The 21,851-nt window shown below is 37.4% G+C and overlaps 1 protein-coding gene across 1 annotated transcript in view; it reads left to right on the forward strand.

The window, feature by feature from the left end:
* Positions 1-21,851, forward strand: part of EYS (eyes shut homolog) — a 725,122-nt gene that overhangs the window by 697,614 nt on the left and 5,657 nt on the right. Inside the window, 2 exon segments of the mRNA XM_053974015.1 lie at positions 6,119-6,291; positions 16,266-16,427. Of these exon segments, the coding sequence (XP_053829990.1) occupies positions 6,119-6,291; positions 16,266-16,427 (335 nt within the window).

A 21,851-nucleotide genomic window follows, 5' to 3' on the forward strand; every position in this document is an offset into this window, starting at 1 on the left:
GAAGGAAGGAAGGAAGGAAGAGAAGGAAGGAAGGAAGGAAGGAAGGAAGGAAGGAAGGAAGGAAGGAAGGAAGGAAGGAAGGAAGGAAGGAAGGAAGGAAGGAAGGAAGGAAGGAAGGAAGGAAGGAAGGAAGGAAGGAAGGAAGGAAGGAAGGAAGGAAGGAAGGAAAATTCATTCAGTTAGACAAACACATTAATATTAAAATAACATTGGGACTATTTCTGGAGAATATTTTTAAGAAATTCCATGGGTTGGTTCTGTTTCCCTAAAGTCACTGGCATCCAGATATTTCCTGGCATTTCCTGGAAATGCATGGGAAGAATTAGATGTGTGACCATTTTTTAAAACTAAGTGAGCAGCTGGGATAGCAGAAAAAAAGTAATACAGAGGAGAGCTTGACTGTGTTAATGTCCAGATGTGACTGATAGGGCAAAAATAAGTGATTTTGGTTTCCTGGGAATTCTTATTTTCCATTTAAAAAACCTTGTGGAATAAACCACTGACTGTCCAACATTAGAAAGTTCTGAGCCAGTTTTAAATCTGTAGGAGCTCCAAATATTGTTTGAACATGTCAGTTCATCCGAACTCCAAATATTCCAAACATGTCAGTTCATCTCTAAGCTGCTCATCTGGCTGATCTATGGGATAAGAGGGGGTAGCCATGAGAGATTGCCCAAAAGATGAGTCTCTGGTCTTTCATGCCTTGTCTCTCAGAGCAGATGGAGCTGAGTGCCCAGGCTGTACGTACAGAAGGAGGATACACATTTGCAGTTCTAAATTGCTGTTGAGTGTCAAATAAATTTTGTTTTCACTTTGTAATGCAGCTGTAAAACCTTTGCTGATGAGCATTTTTTATTTTAAAAGTATCTGCCAAGATTAATTATGCTTGCTTTCCCTTATGTACCTTCACGTGTTCATTTATTTCCACATATTTGCATAATCTTTTTAAAAAGAGAAAAGTGCTGATTTAAAACTTGTTACTTGACTGAAAACATTGCAGACAGCAAGACAGAATTGAATGAGAAAAAAGGCTTTGCACTTTGGAGCTTCTTAAAACAACAAAAACTTGCCCTTCTGTGTGCTATGAAGAAAAACATTTGCATGTCTGTCAAACTAAAAACAATTTACTAAGTCTGTATTGGAGAGAGAATTATATGGTAATTGGTTTTGCTGCATGTGACACAAATCTTCACCTACAAGAAAACTGGTACAAAAAACCTGCTTCTAAAGCTAGTAAACTGTACTGTTATTTGGAAAATTGACCCAAATATTAGCACAGATTGCTCCCTATTCACTTTATGAGTGTATTTATATTCTCCTAAATACAGTAATGAAGGAAACACTTTAAAAAAGCATAATTTGGAATTGCTTTCTGATTGTTGTACTGCTGCATGTCACAACTGTTGCACTTTGCAGGATCCTCCCAAAGCTGTTAAACCCTTGACATTTGATCTTTCTGAGGAACATGAAAGGATTATGAGCATATTAGAGGCAATACAAAACCAAAATTGCAAGACAAAAAGGGCATAAATGTGGGCTGAAATGTTCCACTCCCATCCACCCACCTAAAGCCTTGCTTCAGCAATTTACTCAGCTGCGCTAAGTCACCTTCGTGTCTATAAGGTGAACTACCACTAGCAGCATACAGAGCACATTTGGAAAGCAGGTGGCAGGCTAGAATGGCAGCTGATAACAAGAAAACATAGCAAGCTTGGTATTATAGGCAAAGTCCTTTTTCTTCATTACAGTTTATATTTCAGATTAGTTTAGGGATTATTCTAAAGTTTCTGGGGCACTGGGGGAAGGGGGTGGGGGCAAAGCGGGGGAAGGTGTGGAGGGGGAAGGAGGGTGTAATTTGTTTTTTCTGCAGTTTGTTTATTTGTCTGTTTGCATTTAATTTATAGTGACCTACTACTGAATTCTATTCCTGTCCCCATATTACAGGACAGCTAGGTCTTCACACACCAGGTATATGTGCATGCTTGTACCAGTAATGGTTACCTTTTCCTCACACAGAAAAAGTGAAGCATTGCCAAAGAGGCATGGATGTAGCTTACATATAATTTCTGTCAAAGTGCAATTGCTGTCAATATTGTCTCAATATATTTTCTCAGAGGGAACGTCTTTCTATTTTCAAATCATCTGTGTTCCTTTGAAGAGCAGAGTCCTTGAGGGAACTGGATTTGTGTTCAAATATTTTCTCTGCTGAAACAAGATCTCTCCAGAGGTTTTGGTTGCTGTTTTGAGCTATTTTTATGTCTTGCTTTCACCACCCTGCCAGAAAGTGTGCAGTGATGTTAAGCTGTAGATTCAGTTGCTATAGGGATAACGCTTTGATTTAAATAGAAAAAGAAATACGCGGCATTAATCTTTACATTCTGGCCAGCAACAGAGGACAGCTGCTGTGTTTAAACAAAACAAAGGGGAAGTACTTGAATAATAAAGTGCAGAATAATAATTTTCAAGGGACAGTAATATCCCCTGTTATTTTATTTATGATGCAAAATCATAGAAAATAGAAAATTACATATAACAAGATTATCTGCTAGGTATTATGGCTACTTCTTGTTGGTGAAGTAAGAAAAAAGTGGATCTTGTATACTGTTTGAACAGAACATCAGACAAAATGGAGAGGATTCAGTCTGCTAAATGTGAGCATGTAATGTCACTTTAGACACCCCTGGGTAGACTTTTGGCCATCAGCTGCTGCTTCAGAAGAGTTTGGGACTTGAATAAGTTTTCTGTCATATCTCCAAGCCTCATGTGGATTTCTCTGTACTCTATAGCTTTCAAAGAGAAACAGCCACTCAGGGTTCAGAAATTAAATCATACCCCACATGTGTGGGGTGGCCCATAAAAAGAGCTTCTGTAGCCTCATTATTAGGCCAGATTCAATTAAAATAAATTTGCAGTGCAAGGACAGAATCAATATGGAACACAAGGACATAACCTTCATACTCTGTAAGGGAAAAGACTGTTAATCATCTTGGTTTAAAACAATACAAGTTTCTGTTTTGGAGGGTGAATTTGCTATCTAAATTTTTTCATCCAATTTGCCTTATTTAATAGGACACTTTTGCAACATTCTATTAGTCTCTTTGTTTAAATACAGCTGATTATCTTCCTATCTTGTTTTCTTCAGGCTCCATCCTTAGCTTCTAGCCTGAAGAGAGACTGTTTTTTGTTAATGCTCTGGTTTCCCACTGTGTGAATTTGAAACCACTCTTATTCACAAATTTCCTTCCTTGCTCAGCATCTTTCCACTACAAAACAAATCCAAGAACTGTATCCAGAAATCTCCAGTGGATTGGGCAGGCTGATGGGGCTAATACATGCCAATATGGATTTGAGATGTCCTGCACTATCTGAGATACTTATATGATGTTGAGAAACGTTTCGGTTCCTCCTGGAGAAGTGTTTGGAGGTCAGACAAGATACCCTAGGGAGTTTCAGATGTCACTAAACATCTGCCTAATCTCAGTTGGTCTAACTAATTTGATAAATTAATTAAGCTTCTGATCTCCATTAAGTATATGTCCATCGTTGATATAGAATCCTAAATTCAGGTGTCAGAATGTGCAGATCTGAACAGCTCCTTTTCTGCTATAAGATTACTTGTTTGATTTGACACCACATTTGCATAGCAATGGGAAATTCCATATTTGTGTTAGCATTGAGAATGACATTTTGAATTACATATTTTCTATATTTAATTGAAGAATGTTTTTTGCTTAATTTTGGATCTAAGTAACCTTTCCAATTCTTCACAAATCCTTTAGGATCTTTAGTTATTTCACTATAAACTTCAAGAAAGTTTGATCAGGATTTTGTGTAGTAATAAACAGACACACTTCTTACATATTTTATGTGTAAGATTACTTTTCATTACTTTTTTTATCGTTGCCAGAATTTTGATAAAAAATTTTTGGGTTTAGTTTCTGCTCGATCACCACTGATTGATTAGTAGATGAGCTCAGACAGTTACTCGAGGGTCCCATTGCCTAAACTTGAACATTCTGTCAGATCTCTGTCAGAAACCTGTCTCCCTGGCCAACATCTGCCTCTCTCATATACTTCTAGGGCAACTGGAAGCCAGCTGGGCACCTGATGCAACATAAAATTAACTGTCTTGATCTCAGAATGAATCTCACCTCTTATACCTAAAGAAATACAAGAAGTATCTAGATGATGCTCTTAGTCATACAATTTGCTTTTAGGTAGTTCTGCAAGGAGCAGGGAGTTGGACTCAAAGATCCCTATAAATCCCTTCCAACTTGAGGTATTTTGTGATTCTAAATGGGTCTTTAAATCCCTGAGAGTCAAGTCACTAGTGCAAGCTATTGAGCTCTCCTGGTCTGGAAAAAAAAGCAACCAAAATCAGGAATACATAGAGAAAACTAGATCAGCATGGCAGGCCACATGATGGAAAATATTAAAAACACTTCCTCTTCCTTCATCTCTGTAAAGATTAGGAAATTTTGGATCTAACTTCTCAACAGCAGTCCAACTTGCTTAGGTGTGTTAAATAGGCTTCATTTGTTGATAGATTATTGCTACTGTAGGCCAGCAAACAGGTTCAGCTCTGTGCAAATAATTTTAAATTAATTTAAAAGCCTGACTTCTGTTAGGTCATAAGAGATAAGAATTAAAAGAAATTTAAACAGACATATGCAGACACAAGCCAGGGAAAGGGGAAGAAGCCTCATGTACAATGCCCAAGAGCAGCAGCATCAGCTCCAGCAGCCTCCCTCACAGCACAAGGAAGGGGCACTGCTGTTTGCACTCAGGGAATTAAATCATTTCCCCTTCTCAGTAGCTTTCATGCATCAAAGCATAACATTTATAGCTGAGACAGAAAGCATTCTGATGCTGACTTTGATGAATTGAGGTGCTTTTGCTTTTGCAAGGTCCTGTCCTCTTTTCCCCTTCATGCCAAATGTCTGTTTATCACTCTGGAGTGTTTGTTGGCTGTGCTTTGTTTACATGTTGTCTGATCTGAAGGTCTGGTGAAACAGCAGTTTCACAAGCTCCTCATTATGTTTTATGTGTAAACAATGGGCTGATTAATGGAGGATGTGCAACTCAGTCAGTGCAAAGAAAAATTCAAGAGGTGCACAAAACAAAAAACCAAACAAACATGGACCAATCAAAACCCAATCAAAATATGAGTTTTCATTCTTAGCCTTGAGAGAGAAAACTTCCAGTGAAAAAATCCGTAAGTGTTTTTATTCAGGGAAATAATTTTTTAATCATAAAACGATACAAAATGCTAGAATAAAAATAGTATAATACATGTAATTTTAACTCTTTAGTAAGGAGGGAATTTTAAACTTCAATGCCAAGTATATTCTGTATTTAACAATTTCCATAGAATTCATACTAATTTTAAATGTATAGGTTAGTGTGATTTTTTTGGGTTTGTTCTCTAGCCTGGATGAAAGAAAGGCATAAAGGGTAGGAGACAGTAACAAGTTCAATGATTCAGTCAGTTTAGAATATTTACTTTTGGTATAGATTTACCATCATAGATATATGATACCCATGTTGGCACCTCTTTCATGGCCATATCCACTATCCTCTTTTCTGTCAAGTGCTTCAACACTTGACATGCCAGTTTTTAGAATTTGAAAATTACCAATGACTAAGTGAAAGGAAGTTGCTGACAGACTCAAATTTTAGTAGCTAAAATTTGTAATTGTTAGCAATTCTCTTATGCTGGTTTTATTTTTATGACTGTTTTCTGCTGCTTACCCTTCCCTTTTAATGCCCGCTTTAACTCCTCCTAGTTTATGAAGCCAGGGCTTTTTGTAATTATTTGTAGAGCAAAACAAACATACGAACTCTACAAGCCTTTTTTTTTTAACAGATGCTAATATTGTAATGTTAATATTCAAAATACAATATTTCTTATTATTAACATTTTTCTTTTATAATAAAATTAACATACCAAATAGTTAAATGAGGAACTTGGTTACAATCCTTTTCTTTTTAACCATTTTAGATCAGGTTATTGAATTCAGGAATCCAAACTTGAAAATCTCTTTATTAGATTGCTACTGACATGTTGATTTCTTTTGATAATACTGTTGCATTCTTTCCCTTCACTTACCCTTCATAGCTGTGACTGCCTCACTGGATGGAAAGGCGCATTTTGCACAGAAACTGTGTCAGTGTGTGAACCTGAGCATGATCCTCCACATCTATGTCAGCAAGGCAGTACCTGTGTGCCACTGCCTAGTGGCTACACGTGTCACTGTCCTCTTGGAACAACTGGTACCTACTGTGAACAAGGTATGTCAAATGCACAGTAAATTGTACACACAGTTATGTGATGTAAAACTACAGCACTTTGCAATATATCAATTCAATGTGACATAGAGACACAAAGGACAAAATAGATTTAAGAAAGTGATGCTCCTTTCTGTTGGAAAAAGTAATTTAAAGCAATGAATTATTAGATATTGTTTCCTTACCTTTTCTTATTTTTAATGCCATTTTTTTCCTTCAATTTTTTCAAATCAATCAACCAAATTCACAAGCATGATTTGTCAGACACCAAACAGGAAGCATTACAGAGCAATGTTATACTGCTTAGTTCAATTCCCAAGCTCATTGTAATGAAGTATGATTGGAAATACACTTGAGATCACAGTAGTGGTACAAAAGAGGGAAGCACCTGGGACCTTATCCAATTTCTACTGATCCTAATGGAGAGGTTCCTGTTGACTTCACAGCCTGTTGGGTAGGGATGCACTGATAACGGTGACAAGAGATGCAAACATCACTGCAAAAATCCAGAAGTGATTATTCTCCCTGGCTTTCTTTCAACAGGTCACCCTCAAAATATGTCCTCAGTTTGCAGGTTTTGCATTTCTTACCCTCATGTAAAGGAATCCTTTATCTGTTTTCTTCTCTGAGAGATTGTGCAAATGAATATTCAACAGTGCAGATACACAGGTGCTACAAGCTCAGGAACTTTTCCCAAAAGTACCCAAAGTGCCTCTGTGTGTAAGGAGGTACAGTCCACACTCTCTATTCTATAGCCTTTAGATTAATGTTCATTTGGTACAGCTTATGTTTTCCTGTTGAGAAGCTTTTTGTAAAACTTTTGGAGAACTCCAGTTACTGCTAAATAGCTGCCTTTCCAAACTGCCTGTCAAGGTCCAGCTCTCTTGTTGTGTGAGTTTGAAGCACAAAACTGACAAGCTGAACTGCATTTGACCTGATTTACAGTCCTCCTCACCCTATAGATGGATAGCTGTTAAATCCCATTACACGTGGATTTGGTAGGCTCAAATGAAAAAGAATACAGCTTCTGGAAAGTTACTGTTGAATTCCTTATTCTGTATAAGAATGTGCTTGCTTTATTGCCTCTGTTGCAACAGCTGTTCAAGGCTCTTTACATGAACTTTTCAATTTTGAATTCTCATTGCAAGTGAGGTTTTCAAAAGTTATGCCATCTGGATTCAGGACACTGATCATCAAGATATGTGCTATGCACAAAGCAGGTAATTAATCAGGTAAACACTCCTGTGTTCTGGTTCCAGAATACATTTGAGTCTCCTTATGAACGGCCACATTATCAGTACAAAACTTATAGTGGAGCAAGAGAAAATTGTATTTCTTACAGATTGTCTTTCTTGTAGTAATTCTTCACCTGATAAACACATTAGAGGGTTCCTCTCTGTTTTATGTAAAAGCTTTCCTTTTATGAATAGGTACTGTGGATCCTGACCAAACTCTGTGCCCTGTATTTCACCTTACTCTGTGGCAGAATAATGAATTACCATGAGATTTTTCAAAGAGCAATTTGCACTTTTAGTGGATGGCAAATTGATAAAAAACAGCTGCTTATCAAGATTGAATATCTCATCTCTGGATTAATGGTGGTTATTGGAGCCAAAAGAAAAAGAGACAGAGAGCAATGAACAGCCCAAGGAACTGGGAGAAACAAAGGGTAATTAAAGGATGAAGACTAATGAATGTACCAGAAGGAAGGAAAAAAGTGTGAGAAGAAGACAGAAGAGATTTATGAGGCAAAAAAAAAGTGTAGAGTAGAATAACAAAGGGTAAGAACAAACAGGGGTTTACCAGCAACTGGTAAAGACAGTACAACAGTATGGATTGCACAGGAAAAGGCAAGGTGAAGCAAGAAAATGGGGCAATAGGGGTAGAACCACAATAATAAACAAGAGCACTCTGAACACAACTATTAAGGGTACTCAGGCATAAATCATCAATAAACAATCATTAACTTGTTTGGCAAACACTAAAAATATTTGAGGTTCTGTATTAACTATGTACATGAGAGAGGAGAGATGAAAGAATATGAGCAGATGAGGATGATGCTGTTCTTCTCTGTGATGGTCCTGCTTAGAGCCTCAACTCAAGCCACCAAGGATGCAATGACTGTCAGCACAGGGATAGGGTATATTATTGTTAAGCTTTAGATGTCAGAGCTCCACCAGCAAGTGTTCAGTGGTTGGAAAACTAAGTTAGAACAAGACTAAGCACAGGGAGAGCAAGATCAGTTAAAGAACACAGTTTTCATGGCACTTATGGCCCAAGATTCACAGGACTTACTTGAATATCTCACAGTGACCATTGACAATATGTAAATTGAGCAATACTCTCAGGAGGTTGCAGAAAGATGTGTGTTATTTAATGTGTTTTAGAGGAAATAGAAGAAATGAACCCACTTGACAAAGAGAGGGTAGCAGTTTCAATTACTCTGCATTTCCTATTGGCTGTGCACAACCATAATATTCAGGAAGTAGTGCAGTGATATTTTGTAGTCTGAAATGCAGAGAGCAAATATTTGACTGTATATTTCAACCTGACAAAGCAAGTAGGATTTGCTTTTCTCAGAGAAAGATCGAGAGGTTCAGCAGGTAGACAGCACCCTGGTGACTGACAAATAGGAAGATGCCTGTGAAATTTAAGACCAGTTTTGGGAAGGCAAGTGTCCATAATGAGCACTAGGAAAAAAGGAAAGGGTTGTAAATTAGATCAGAATGGGCCCAAGAAATAAAGCCTTGTCACGCAAGGCAGAGTAATACATTTGTTCAAGAACTTAAAACTCCACTTCTTGGGTGCACTGTGTTGTCCAAACCCGTTAACACTCATAAAACAAGAGTGTTAGGTTTAGAAAGGTAACACTGATGTAAACAAACAAAAATGTTATTAATTTATACTTCCAGAAACTAAGTGATTGTAATGAAATGGGAAGGAAATGGAAGATTTAGGGAGGAGTCTATTTTACTTGGTTAACATTGCCATTTGGACCTCAAACCACTTCCAAGACTGTTTGTGACACATGAAGCAGCAAATCATGTTGTTCCACTGGTTTGGAAAGGTCACAGATGTAAGAGCAACACAGCAAAGCCAGCCCAGCTCCTGAGGTGCATAAATGGCAACCAAACATTGCCATGATCTGGCCCAGCATTAATTCTTAGTTAGCACTCCCATAACCACAAGGATTGGGAATATGGGGAAGTAGTTTATCTAGGGTTTTTTTTTAAAGTAGTTATGTTTTCCATGACACCAAAACATGATGTTAATATAATCTTTGGGTCATTTGACTTAAAGTTTGCAACTGAAGCACCAGACAATTCTAAATTTTCTTCTGATTAAGAAGGGAAGATTCAGCCCACAGCAGTGTAATAATTTAGTTATTTCAAGAACACACAATATTCAAAAGTAACATGAGTTTCCAGTAATTTGTCTGGGGAGACTCCTGCATGGCTTTGCATGCCAAATTCCAGCTTATTTCATTTGTGCCAATGAATACCTTTGTAATTAGATCTCTCAAAGGGCTTCTGAAGAGGGAAAAGTCTCTACGGACCGGTTTTTTCAATTTCCCTGCAAGTATATAGCAGACCTGTTGGTTTCATTGTGATGATTACTGTGAAAAACAGTGACCAAGATCAAATGTCAAGGATGATTATTCCTGAGAAAGAAGAAACAGTGTAAAACCCTTTTACAGCAGGCAGTTTGATTATACAGCACATTGTTACATATGTGAATACAATATCTTTTTTCACAAATAGTAATTATTAAGATATGCGAACATTAAAATTACAGACATTATCCATAATTACGGTCTGCATTTATATTCTAATCTCTACTAAATTCTATTTTAGCAGCTTATTCCTCTTATAAGAACTGTGTGCCTGTGGGAGGCCGGTAATCCTGTCTCCAGCAGTGGCCAACAATGGAGATTTAGAGAAAAAATTGACACAGCAACTATATAAATTATCTCCCTGAAGCACTCTTTTAGCATCTAAATATTTAGTGCTCACCTTTTTTTTCTTTTCTTGCCATTTATCTTAATGGATTACATCAAGTCTTTAATCTTGTCATAAGCACCATTGCCAAAGGCTAAGAAAAACTTGAGCAAAAATAAATTTTAAGTCAATAAAGTTCCCCTGACATTCCATTACATATTGAGGTATATTTACACATAAGATAGAGTTTCTATAGGTACTGAGTATATTTATTTCCCAGATAATTTTGTAGAGGAGTGAAGAAGACCTACAGTTTCAGATTAGTTAATTGTGAGATAGCAGAGACTGATAATGTTCATATTTAAGGGGACAGCAATGTAATATTTGAAAGATTCTATAGATGGCACTATTGGAGAACACTTGCCAGTGGTGAAAATAAGCAAGGTTTTCATCACAATATTTCTATGAATTTTAAATTATTCAGCAGTTTTCTTTAGCAGGAATAGTTTGTGCCACATACGTTCATAAAATCTATTATGATAATTTTTCTTGACTTCAAGGCATGATAACAGAATGCTACTGCCTTTTTCACAAAGAAACAAGTTAATAAATAGACTTCTTCAACTGTATATTAGTCTCTGAATTCCGTAGCTACTAATATTGCCTGTCAATGTACAATTGTTGAAGAACTGAAAGAAAATGTAGAGTTTTCATTGTTCCATCCTTGGTTTAATGAGATACTTGTCAAGCAATAAAGCCATTTCCTTGATGAACAAAGGGCAAGCAACTTCCTTGGGCCATGTTTATTCAGCTCAAGTCAATTTCCTACCTATTATTTTGATGTCAAATTCCATTATTCTGATATAAAAGTACAGCACATTTTTGAAATACCTGATAAACTGACAGAAAAAAACCCTTCACTTTTGAAATAACTTTTACTATAAGTATTTTTTACTTTCTACACAGTATAGAATGTTACTTGACATATTTTGACTACTATTGTAAGAGAAATTAATTCACAGTAAGATTTAGCTCAACTTGTACATGACAAGACACCTTATATACACAGTCATGTATATAAGTCATGTTGGGTTTACCTGACAATGCAGTTGGACTGGCACAGTCTGTTTCATAGTTACCATTTGGACACTTTTATTTCTATGTTTAACCACAAGGACAATTTGTTATTGAGTCACAGTGACTATTGTCACTATTGTCTTTTAGTCATTTAAGCAATACCAATCCCATCCAGCTTTGTTTCCAGAGACATTTTTTGAAAACTTGTGTCAACATGAGAAAATGTTTAAGTAGTAGCCACAGCATTTATGTCACATAAGGATAAAATGTGTTGTCTAAATTTTACCTGAAAAGCAATCTAAGCTTTCAGGTTTATCATTAACAGTCCAGTAAACCTAATATTCATGGCAGGCACAAGGGAACATGCATTTGTAATATTTATCTGAATAATTTAAAATGAGTTACCTACTCAAATACATCATATATAAACCCAAGTGGAAGTCATGTATGATAAAATGAAGGAGATGATAATACCCTCCACACCAAGTCAGCCATGTCATCATGGGATGTGATGTCCCAATAAAAATTCAATCATCTACTTACAATTCCCTCCAGTCACCCAAAGGAGTAAGAACAAGACCCAGCCAGCTAACTAGCACTTAGCAGGATGACTCTGAAATTATTTAGACTTCCTCTATGAGCATGAATAATATGCAGGAAATGTGCTTGCTGCCTTACTTTGTGAAGGTGTTCAGAGGTAGGTAGGTAGGTAAGTAGTTAATGGTGGGAACTGGTTTTAAAGCAAAGCATCTAGATTTAAGTGCCTAAATGTGAGTTCAATATATAAGTTCCTATTATGAGTTTAAAGCTTTGAGAGTGTTTCTCATCCCATAGGGATAGGACTGGTGTCGGGTCTCAAAGACAGCTTTGCTGAGGAGCCCCAGCAGGAGTTTCCTCCTGCATTGCTTCAGGAGCAGCTTTAAATAGCCCATGATCCTGTGCTGAATTACACTGTAGCAGCAACAAGATCCACTTCATCTGGACCCTGACTCACAGACTGATTTGAAGGCTGGACCTTTACACCTGCCTCATCACTATGGAATTGATGTTTCATTTGCCCTAGCTCAGCTATCAGGCGTGGGGAGGCTTGATCAGGCTTTACCAAGTGAAAAATTAAGTCAGACATGGCTTTTTTTATGTCTTTTGTTATTAGGCCCACACTCCTTTGAGCAGTGACTCACATTTCCTTTCCCCTTCTTGTTGAAAGCTGGAACAGATTGCCCAGAGGGGCTGCAGGGTCTCTGTCACTGGAGATATTCAAGAACTGTCTGGACACAATCCTGGGCCATGGGCTCTGGGATGACCCTGCTTGAGCAGGGAGGTTGGGCCAGGTGATCCACTGTGGTCCCTTCCAGCCATGCTGTATCATCAGATACTTGTATTCAGCTTAGAAAACAGAGCCATTAATCAGATACAGAAGTATTTGTGTAAATGCCTGTGGTAGTTACAATGCATCCCACAGTGCTAAGGGTTCTAGTGAGTAATGCAGTAGTTACACAGCAAAGTTCCTACCAATTTAGTTTATAGGATCAACAAAGGCACCCATTTACCTCATTTGTTTTAGCAAAGAGTTTCTCAGGAGTAAGCATATGTAACACAGATGTTGTCTTGTGCAAGTTTAGCTGAATTTCTTATTTTCTTATCTTAGGTGAAAAACAAAGTTTGCTGCCAAGAAAACAGCATTAGAATACCTCAGCCTCTAATGTGTTAGTTTTGTATATGCCTGCCATAAAAGAAAATTGAAAAGCTTAAATTGTCATATTTTTCACCTTAAATGTTTGTCTGTCTATAGAAGTAATTTTGCAGAAATGAAATTTCATACTGCTCACCTCTGTGCACTGTGGTAGAGTGAATTCATTCTGTTTTGGGATAAGGGTGCACGTATGGGTTCCACGCACCTGTCAAACCAGATTTTTTCCATGCATATAATCAGTACTTGCAGGATCTACAGGCCATTCACAAGAAAATTATAAGTCATTCTAGTACTTCCTATAGTTGCTCCTGCTGCATTGTGACAAAATATGTTACTTTCTGACACTTGTAAAATATATTTATTGTGAATAAGCATACTTTTTAAAGATAATGAAAATAAAATATTTACATCTTAGAAGTTCCAGAATGAAGTATATTAAATAAAGTATTGTATTTGATATCTATAAATCAGGATAATGCCTTCTTATTAAAGAATTCTGACATCTGCTGCTGAAGCTGTGGGTCTTATTTTTTAATACTCTATCTGAAATATGAAACTATAAACTTAATTCTTTCTCTGAGTGATACTATAAAATCACCTTTTATCCTTGTTCTCTTTCTCTGCTTCAAGGCTTTTTATCATAGCAATCTTCCTTTCATATCCCTCCCAATGACAAGCAATGTAGCATTTCAATCCTGCTGATTTTGCTCTCACACTACTCATTGTCCATGCTTCCTCCATAAGCAGCAAAGAATTAACTACATTGATAAAGTGAAACTGAGTCTGCCATAGAGACTTTCAGATACCTCATTACACACTTTGCCTAAAGTGACCTTTTAAGCAGCAGCACATTTTCATGTAAGATTGACCACTGTGGCACAGGTCCTGCACATGTAAGTCTCACTGTACAAAAATCTCCTAAGAGGAGACTGACTTAACAAATGATGCATGAAGAAAAAATGTCCATGTACAAAATGAATTACTATTACTGATTGTTTTTAAATATGAAGACATCAATATAGAGATTTTAACTACTAATGGAGAGCCTTGTCTTAACTACTGGAAAAAAAAATCCATATGGAATACTAAGTGTTACTCTGTCTTTTGTACCTGACAGTGTTTATAAGTTTTAGTGATGTATAGTACAGCACCAAATCTGTTTAGCAAGCTTTATTACTATTTATCATCCAGGGTAGTTGTTATGCTAAATACTTCTGTTTCTGTGAACTCTTAAGTATAGATGCCAGGAACTTCATGCTTTAGACATTATATAATATATTACTACAGACACTGCCTAGCCTTGATAGCTGGCATAACAACTATTGTGATACCTAGGATGGGAATGATTTGATAATATATACATAGATTGAACAACAGCCCATCAAAAGCCTGATTCTGATCATTCAAGCATTTAATAAATCTGTTATAATTGATATTCCAGTGATTAAAACTTACTTTTAGACTTACTGAGATTTTGTGCCATCAAATCCTTGTACCTTCCTCAGAAATATCATCTATAATCTATCAGGAAGAATTAATAAAAAGGTCAGCTGTGCAGTTACTGCCCATTCAAGAGGTATCCTCAGGTCAGGTTATGCTGGTAACAAGTGAGAGATCTGGATCCTCTCTAGTCATGCATCTGCCTGCTGGACACTGTCCAGCAGGGACACCTTGAACCCTATTCTGAGGGAGGTGATGTGACAAATAGACAAATCACACGAGCTTGCAGCATGCTGGCTGTATTCCAGTCTGATATCTGAGGCCCATCTGTGATAAGGCAGTGCAAGGTGCAGCTGGGTGGTGAGTGGGTTCACCAGCAGATGCTCTACAGAAAACTTGAGTGTGGAAAGGTAGCAAAAGGTATCTCAGAATGCACTTCAAGGACATCCTGAAGGTATATTTGACTGAGAACAAGTTAATATAAAGCAATGAAATTGGGAGCACCAAAATGAGGAAAGATGTTAGTCTCTTAGAAGGGAAACAGCAGAGCTTCAGCTGGGAAATGCAGAAGTGAGAAGGGAACACTTACAACTCAGGCATTTAATACTGCTGTTTAACTAAATAGTAAAAAGAGTTTATCACACACAGGTCTAAATACATCCTGCACATCTATGTAGCTTGATTTATTCCAGCAAATCCACAAATACAGTAAACTAACAACTACATGATCATGAATTAGCTAATAACTAACATGATTACAGAGATTATTTGCAAGAGCATGTAGTTACAGGACAAGGGGGAATGGCTTCAAGCTGAAAGAGAGCAGGTTGAAATTAGATATCAGGAAAAAAAATCTTTGAGACTGGTGAGGCACTGGAACAGGCTGCCCTGAGAAGTTGTGGATGCCCCATACCTGAAAGTGCCCAAGACAAAGTTGGATGGAGCCCTGAGCAAGCTGAGCTAGTGGAAGATGTCCCTGGCCATAGCAGGGGAGTTGGACCTAGAAGATCTTTAAGGTCCCTTCCAAGCCAACCCATTCTGTGATTCTTTGATTCTATGATAATTATATCTCAAATATGTAATGTTGTTACAGTGGGAAAAACTTGAAATTGTTTCAAGTCACGTAAACATTATAGAAAAGTATAATAATTTATCAGTTGGGTGAAGGCAGTTGAACCAGCCTGATTTTGTAGTGCTGTATGAACAATCAGCATTGAGGGAAGAGGTAAGACAGAATGAGTAAGTTGTGTATAGCTCAAAAGTGTACATGCATCCTAACTGTAATTGTGTGAGTGTTCTCTTTCACTATAAGATAGGACGATTTGAATTATCAAACATCTCAGTATGATTATCCTAAAAACAAATTTCAGCAACAATTAACGAACACTTCCCACTTAAAAGGTACATTCTTATGACACACAAAGCAGCTCATTACAAATCCTCCACTAGGATTTTAATCAGTAGGGTGAGAAAATAAATGTTTATTTTGACTCCTGCAACAGTATTTTGCATTTCAATTTTTAAATAATGTTAAATTTACACTTATACTTATTTGAAAATGAATGCTAACAGGATCACATTTATTTTGCATTAGAACTGCAGCCTTGATTGTTGAGGAAAATAAGGCACCCAGAAGACAATGGCATTGATTTGCTATTATCTAAGTTGTATTTTGTATCTAGGTTATTTTTATTCTGTGAAAAGGGAAGAATGGGAAGTATTATGTACAGCATTTAAGTACTATACAAAATAACTGGTTCCATAATAATGCAGTATTAAAATATCTTTCAAAATACCTTTCAGATGACATTTCCTCTTGTATTTTTCAGATATTTCCATTAGTGATGCATCCTTCAGAAATAATGAATCATCATGGATGTCATTTGCACCCTTTTATATCCGGCATAAAACCCATATTAAACTGCAGTTCCAGCCTCTCTCTCCAGATGGTATCCTGTTCTATACTGCACAGCATTTGGGTTCTCAGTCAGGTAAGGGAATTCCAGCTTGCTGCTATCATACAGCCAGGTACTTTTGTGAAAAAGAAAGGGACTACATTGGGGTGATTCAGGCACTCAGTCTCTGCAACTCCTTGGCCATGGTGGCTAGATTTTATAACAGAATCAAAGAATGTTAGGGGATTGGAAGGGACCCTAAACATCATCTAGTCCCAAGTCCCCTGCCATGGGCAAGGACACTTTCCACTAGACCAGGTTGCTCAAGGCCTTGTCCAACCTGGCCTTGAACCCTGCCAGGCATGGGGCATTCACAAGTCCCCTGGGCAACTGTTCCAGTGTCTAACCACCCTCACAGTAAAATATGCCTTCCTAATACCAATAACCAAAATTTCCTCTCTTTCAAATTTTCATTACTCATTGTGCTGTAGTTCCTGACTAAGTCCCTCTCTGGCTTCCTTGATTCCCTCCAGATATGGGAATGTTGCTGTGAGGTCCCCACAAAGCCTTCTCTTCTCCAGGCTGAACAGTCCCAACTTTCTCAGCCTGTCTTTATAGGGGAGTTTCTCCAGTCCTCTTATCAATATTATGGACTTCCTCTGGACTAGCTCAAGTAATTCCATGTCCTTCTTACGCTGGGAACACCAGAACTGTATTGTACAGTTGATTTGAACTGTGAATAATCAAGTTCAAAAGAAAAATAACCTGCAAAACCAAAGTTTTAGATAGTGAAAAAGCCTGCAGGTATTTAATTAACTTATTTAATGGTTCAGAAAAACACTTCCCCTTCAAAGTGACCACAGCCAGCTTTTTAGAAGCTGCACTAAGATTCTCACTTTGGGGAGCTGGCCCAGTGTTTTAAATGACAAAAACCAAAGCCATATAAAAACTGCTCATACAAGTTAAGTGAAAGTGAACAGAGTGAAATTAATGAGGCTTCTCAGAAGTGTAGCTTTTTATTATATAATGTTGAAAAGTGTGCTGGTGCAGCATGTAAAACATGCAAGTTCTGCATTTCCCAGATATGCAGATTGACAAATAAATCTAAATAAAATATTTATAGAAGTATTTTAAATTTTACTAAGTTAACATTCCTAAAACTTCATGTCAAGAAAACATACTTTGATAGTGTAAGTACATTCTAAAATTTAGTCTTTAAAGTGTACATTTTTGTAATTACTTTATTAACCTACTCAATTGCATTTAAATGTCGATTGCAGGTTTTTAAACAGAAGCATTATGTGCCATCCATAACATCATCTTAGAGCAAATTTTTCTCTTGTATTGAGCAGTAGGTTATGCAAAAATGATGCTTTATATGACAAAACAAGTTAATTATTGATCATGTGTTTTTACATTCCTTTGTTCAAAGTCTAAAGCTCTAAGATATTTCAATAAACCTACTCAGCCACAAATTCATATAAACACACATATGCCCAATGTACCAGCACCTTACTGTGTACACAGATGTTTCAACAGGTTGATAATGCATCATACACTGCTGACACCTCCTGTTTGCCTCATTCTAATTGCAAACACATACAGAGAAGAGGCTTCAAAGAAAAATATATGGAGCACCTATAATAAAAAAAAAAATGCATTAAAAAGATTAAAAACATGTATTATAAAAGATTCTATGAATCTTTTATAGTTCTATCACTTATAGGCCAAATTCTGAGATTCTTCGTGAATTGTTCTCTCCTGTATAAACTAAAGCATTACATGGGCCATGAAAAATAGGAGAAAAAAAGGATCTCTCTCAAAAAGAATAGTCAGAGGTCATGGAAGCAGCTAGCATATAATGAAATTAAATACCTCTTTGGAAGCATCAAAGAGAGTGTATTAAGTATGATTAACTTGGGCCAGGAGTGGGTAGTCCAAGCATGCCCTCATTCTCTTGCCATTCCTGAGTGCTTAGTTTGCACAGGAAAGAATATTTTCTTTCAATCACGTTCTAGAATCATAGCAATTCAATTTCAAAATAAAATTCCTAAAATTATTCTCATACAGAGGGATTTATTTACAAATTTCTTATTTCTACTTTCACTCAAGTTTTGAAAGACTCGAAAAGCTAATCACCTGGCTTTTTATTTTTGCCTTCATATAATCCTGTCAAATCCAGGCCAGAATTAGATTGATGAAAGACCTAGAAGTATTCTTAGCTGCCAGCAGATGAGATAGAGATTTCTGTTGAAGATTAGTTTAGAAAGCAGTTAAAATAAAGCTTTGTCTTCTAGACAGTTATGTAAGAGGTAATAAATTAATTGCTGAAATCACAGGATTTTATTTCTAAAATTCCTTTTTTATAGGAAATAATTAGAATTTTTTTCCCTCACTAGGCAATGCTGGTTTTTTTTAAAGAAATGAGCTGACTATGCAGCTAATTTAGCAATGATACTAAGTAGCACAGTTATGCATCAGCTTGGTTTGTCACCCACATAAACACTACACTGTGACTTTTCCTTCAGGGACATATACCACAAAATAATCCTCCCATCATTAAAATAAAATCAAATCTTTAGTCGGTGAAGAAAAAAACATGATACTTCTGTTGAAACATATTCTTCCAGCTTTGTTCTTCCCAAAGAACATGAAAGAACTTTCTAGAAAGTGCAAGTCTCCTTACTTTGAAGTTGATCTGCTGGTTCGAGCTTCTATTCCTCTAAAAATATCACTACTCCAGTACACATATTAAGCACCTCAAAAACTGGCATAAAATGGAAAACATCCTGTGAATCTGTTAGCCTAATTTCCTCTAATTGCCAGTCATCCATTTTGTTGCTTTGTCAACTATTTTTGAATGTGCATCATGACTCTAAGTATGGTATTACAGATTTCTGCAGGCCCTAAGAAAATAATTTCCAATGTCTGACAAAATTTATGTGGCTGGCAATATTAATAATAAGTTGGGAGTAAAACCCAACCCAACAAGTGAGTTGACTTCAGAAACTTGAAGATAGAATGACAAGGGAACTTTCTTCCCCTCTTTGACTACTTGCTCTATGCACTGCATCTGGGCAAGGTCTCTGCATGTGGAGCATGCAGAACTCATGTAGAGTCCAGCACATGTTTGTAGAAGACCAGCTCACTTCACATTTTCTCAAGGGCAGTGTATTCTATTTTTACCAATGAAAGCAGGAGACTCCTAATGATTAAACAGCCTTTAATTCAGACAGGACTTTCTGGATGCCCACCAAGTGCTTGAACAAGCTATGTAGGACAGTCTGTTTACAGAGCAACCACTCTATATACCTGGAGGCCTTGGCACTCCGGGTAAAAGGCAGTTTAAAAGGAGCCTTGCTTTTTTGTTGAGTCACAGCATTACTGAAGCTTTACCTTTGTTAGCAAAAGTGGAATATGCTGTAGACTGCCTGCATTATTCCAGAGTTCAGGCCAGGGTGATGGAAAGGTTTGCTCCCCAAAGAGATGAGAACGAACAGTCATGCTACATGACTAAGAATGAAGTCAGGTCAATAAACAGAATGGGATGACTCATGCTAAATTTAACACTCAACATTTGCAACAGCAGTTCTCTGTCTCTCTTTAGCCAGATTATGTCACCTACCCAGTCTGAAAAACCAAAACACTTTAACTCCTGGTATTTAAGGCATTTCAATTTATAAATCTATAACATGAAAATAAGAAAATGCCATTACAAGTGTGTGATGTCTGTTTGATTTTCTAAAGCATTTCTTATGATGAAAACTGAACGATGGAACTAAAAAATTTTGGAAATACTCAGAACTTTTAAATACCTAAAAGGCAGGAGTATTATTTTCCTAATCAGAAAGAAACTGATCATCCACTCACTTTTAAAACAAGAATTTGAGTGATTAAGTATTTTTCTCTTTGCAGCCATATTTCCTTAGCTGACAGGCACATAATTTTTGCTTTGTTACTAGTTTTGGACTAAATCAGCAGTGTAGGAAGCAGAACTGGCAGTCAGCTGTGTGACAGAACAGACCTCCCCACTGTTTGAAATCTGTTGCGTATGAAGTGTTTGTTATAGTTACCCATTTGACACTGGCAAGCAAACCAAAAACGTTAAGCAAATTGAGGCTGCTCAAGTAGGTGGCTCCTTCCAGCTGCCAAAATGTGGCAGAGTGACAGTGATGACTAAAGGAAGCACAGTAAATTTCTTCACAAAGAAAGGCATTTTGGAAAGGTGTAGCTGAATAGTCTAATCTACAAATAGATAAGTGCCCATCCCTTGTAGATGCATGGGCATCACTGTCTGCAAGGTTGCTCTGAATCCCAGCCATGCCCTTCATTCTATGGGTTGGTGCTCCAAACTGAAGCTGGACTCCACCTATTGACACACTGATTCTTTACACAGTTTCAGAAATATACAGGCTTGATTTGACATCAGTTTTCAGTCTTGCATGAGCTGTGACATGAAACTCCACACATGGAGCAGAATAAATTGTAATAATCCATGGAAGCATATCCATGGGTAGCTCCTTTAAGTGCACGTTAGGGGCACTGGCTATGGTCACCCCTAGGTAAAATATCAAGTTACAACAGCTGCAACAAGCTCCTTGACCTTGCCAGCCAACTGGTACCTAACTGCATGCACACACTCAGACAAGGGCAAAGACAAAGTTAACAAACATAAACATAAACAAACCATGTTGACATATTGCCAGCTAGCAATTAACAGCAGAAGCTGCAGAGAGTGGGAAAAAAGCTCATGTCTTCTCTGCTCCTTGTTCCCTAATTTTACCCCATTATAGCCCTTTCTTTTCTTCCCTGTTTTCTCTCCTTGGCCTTGGGCCTTACTCTGGCTACTGGAAATGCTCAGGAGACATGTGAAGGACAATTGCTGGTCAGTTAGGTTTCCTCTCAGGTGGACACCAGAGTGCATCACTTTCCTTGGCCACAGATTGTAGCCATTCAGCTGGAAGCTGATAGGGCTGTTTCAACCCCTCCTAGACAAGAAAAGTTCTGCTCCTGGAAGAATATGTAAGGGATGACAGTGTAAGAGATTGTGGTTTAGGTCCATGGAAAATCATACAGGAGAAAAGGATGAGAGGAAAACTGCGAAGAACAGAATGATGAAAAAAATAAAAAAAGAGAATGAAAGCAATGTGAACTCAGCTCAGCAAGGCAGGAAGGAGCAGTGAGCAGATACCTCTTGGAGCTGTGATGGTTACAGGATGCATCATGCCAATACGAGGCAGGAATACTGCTTGAGACACAGGCACTTCATTATGGTGGCTTAACAAGGTCAGTTTGGAATGAAGATGAGCACATAGCAGAACCTAGAGTAAAAGGTTTCATTAACTGGGAGTGATTCCCATGAATGTTACTGTTTATGAGGACAAAAGGTTCAAATGTTCACTCTGCCACCAAGACGATCAATAACAACTCTGAAAAAAAATGGTGGAAAGAGAGTGGAGGAAATGCTACTCAATACTACAGTGATAGAAACTGGCACTCTGGGCTTGAGTTAGAGGACAG

Source organism: Vidua macroura, chromosome 3, assembly GCF_024509145.1.
Source record: "Vidua macroura isolate BioBank_ID:100142 chromosome 3, ASM2450914v1, whole genome shotgun sequence".
Lineage (NCBI taxonomy): Eukaryota > Metazoa > Chordata > Aves > Passeriformes > Viduidae > Vidua > Vidua macroura.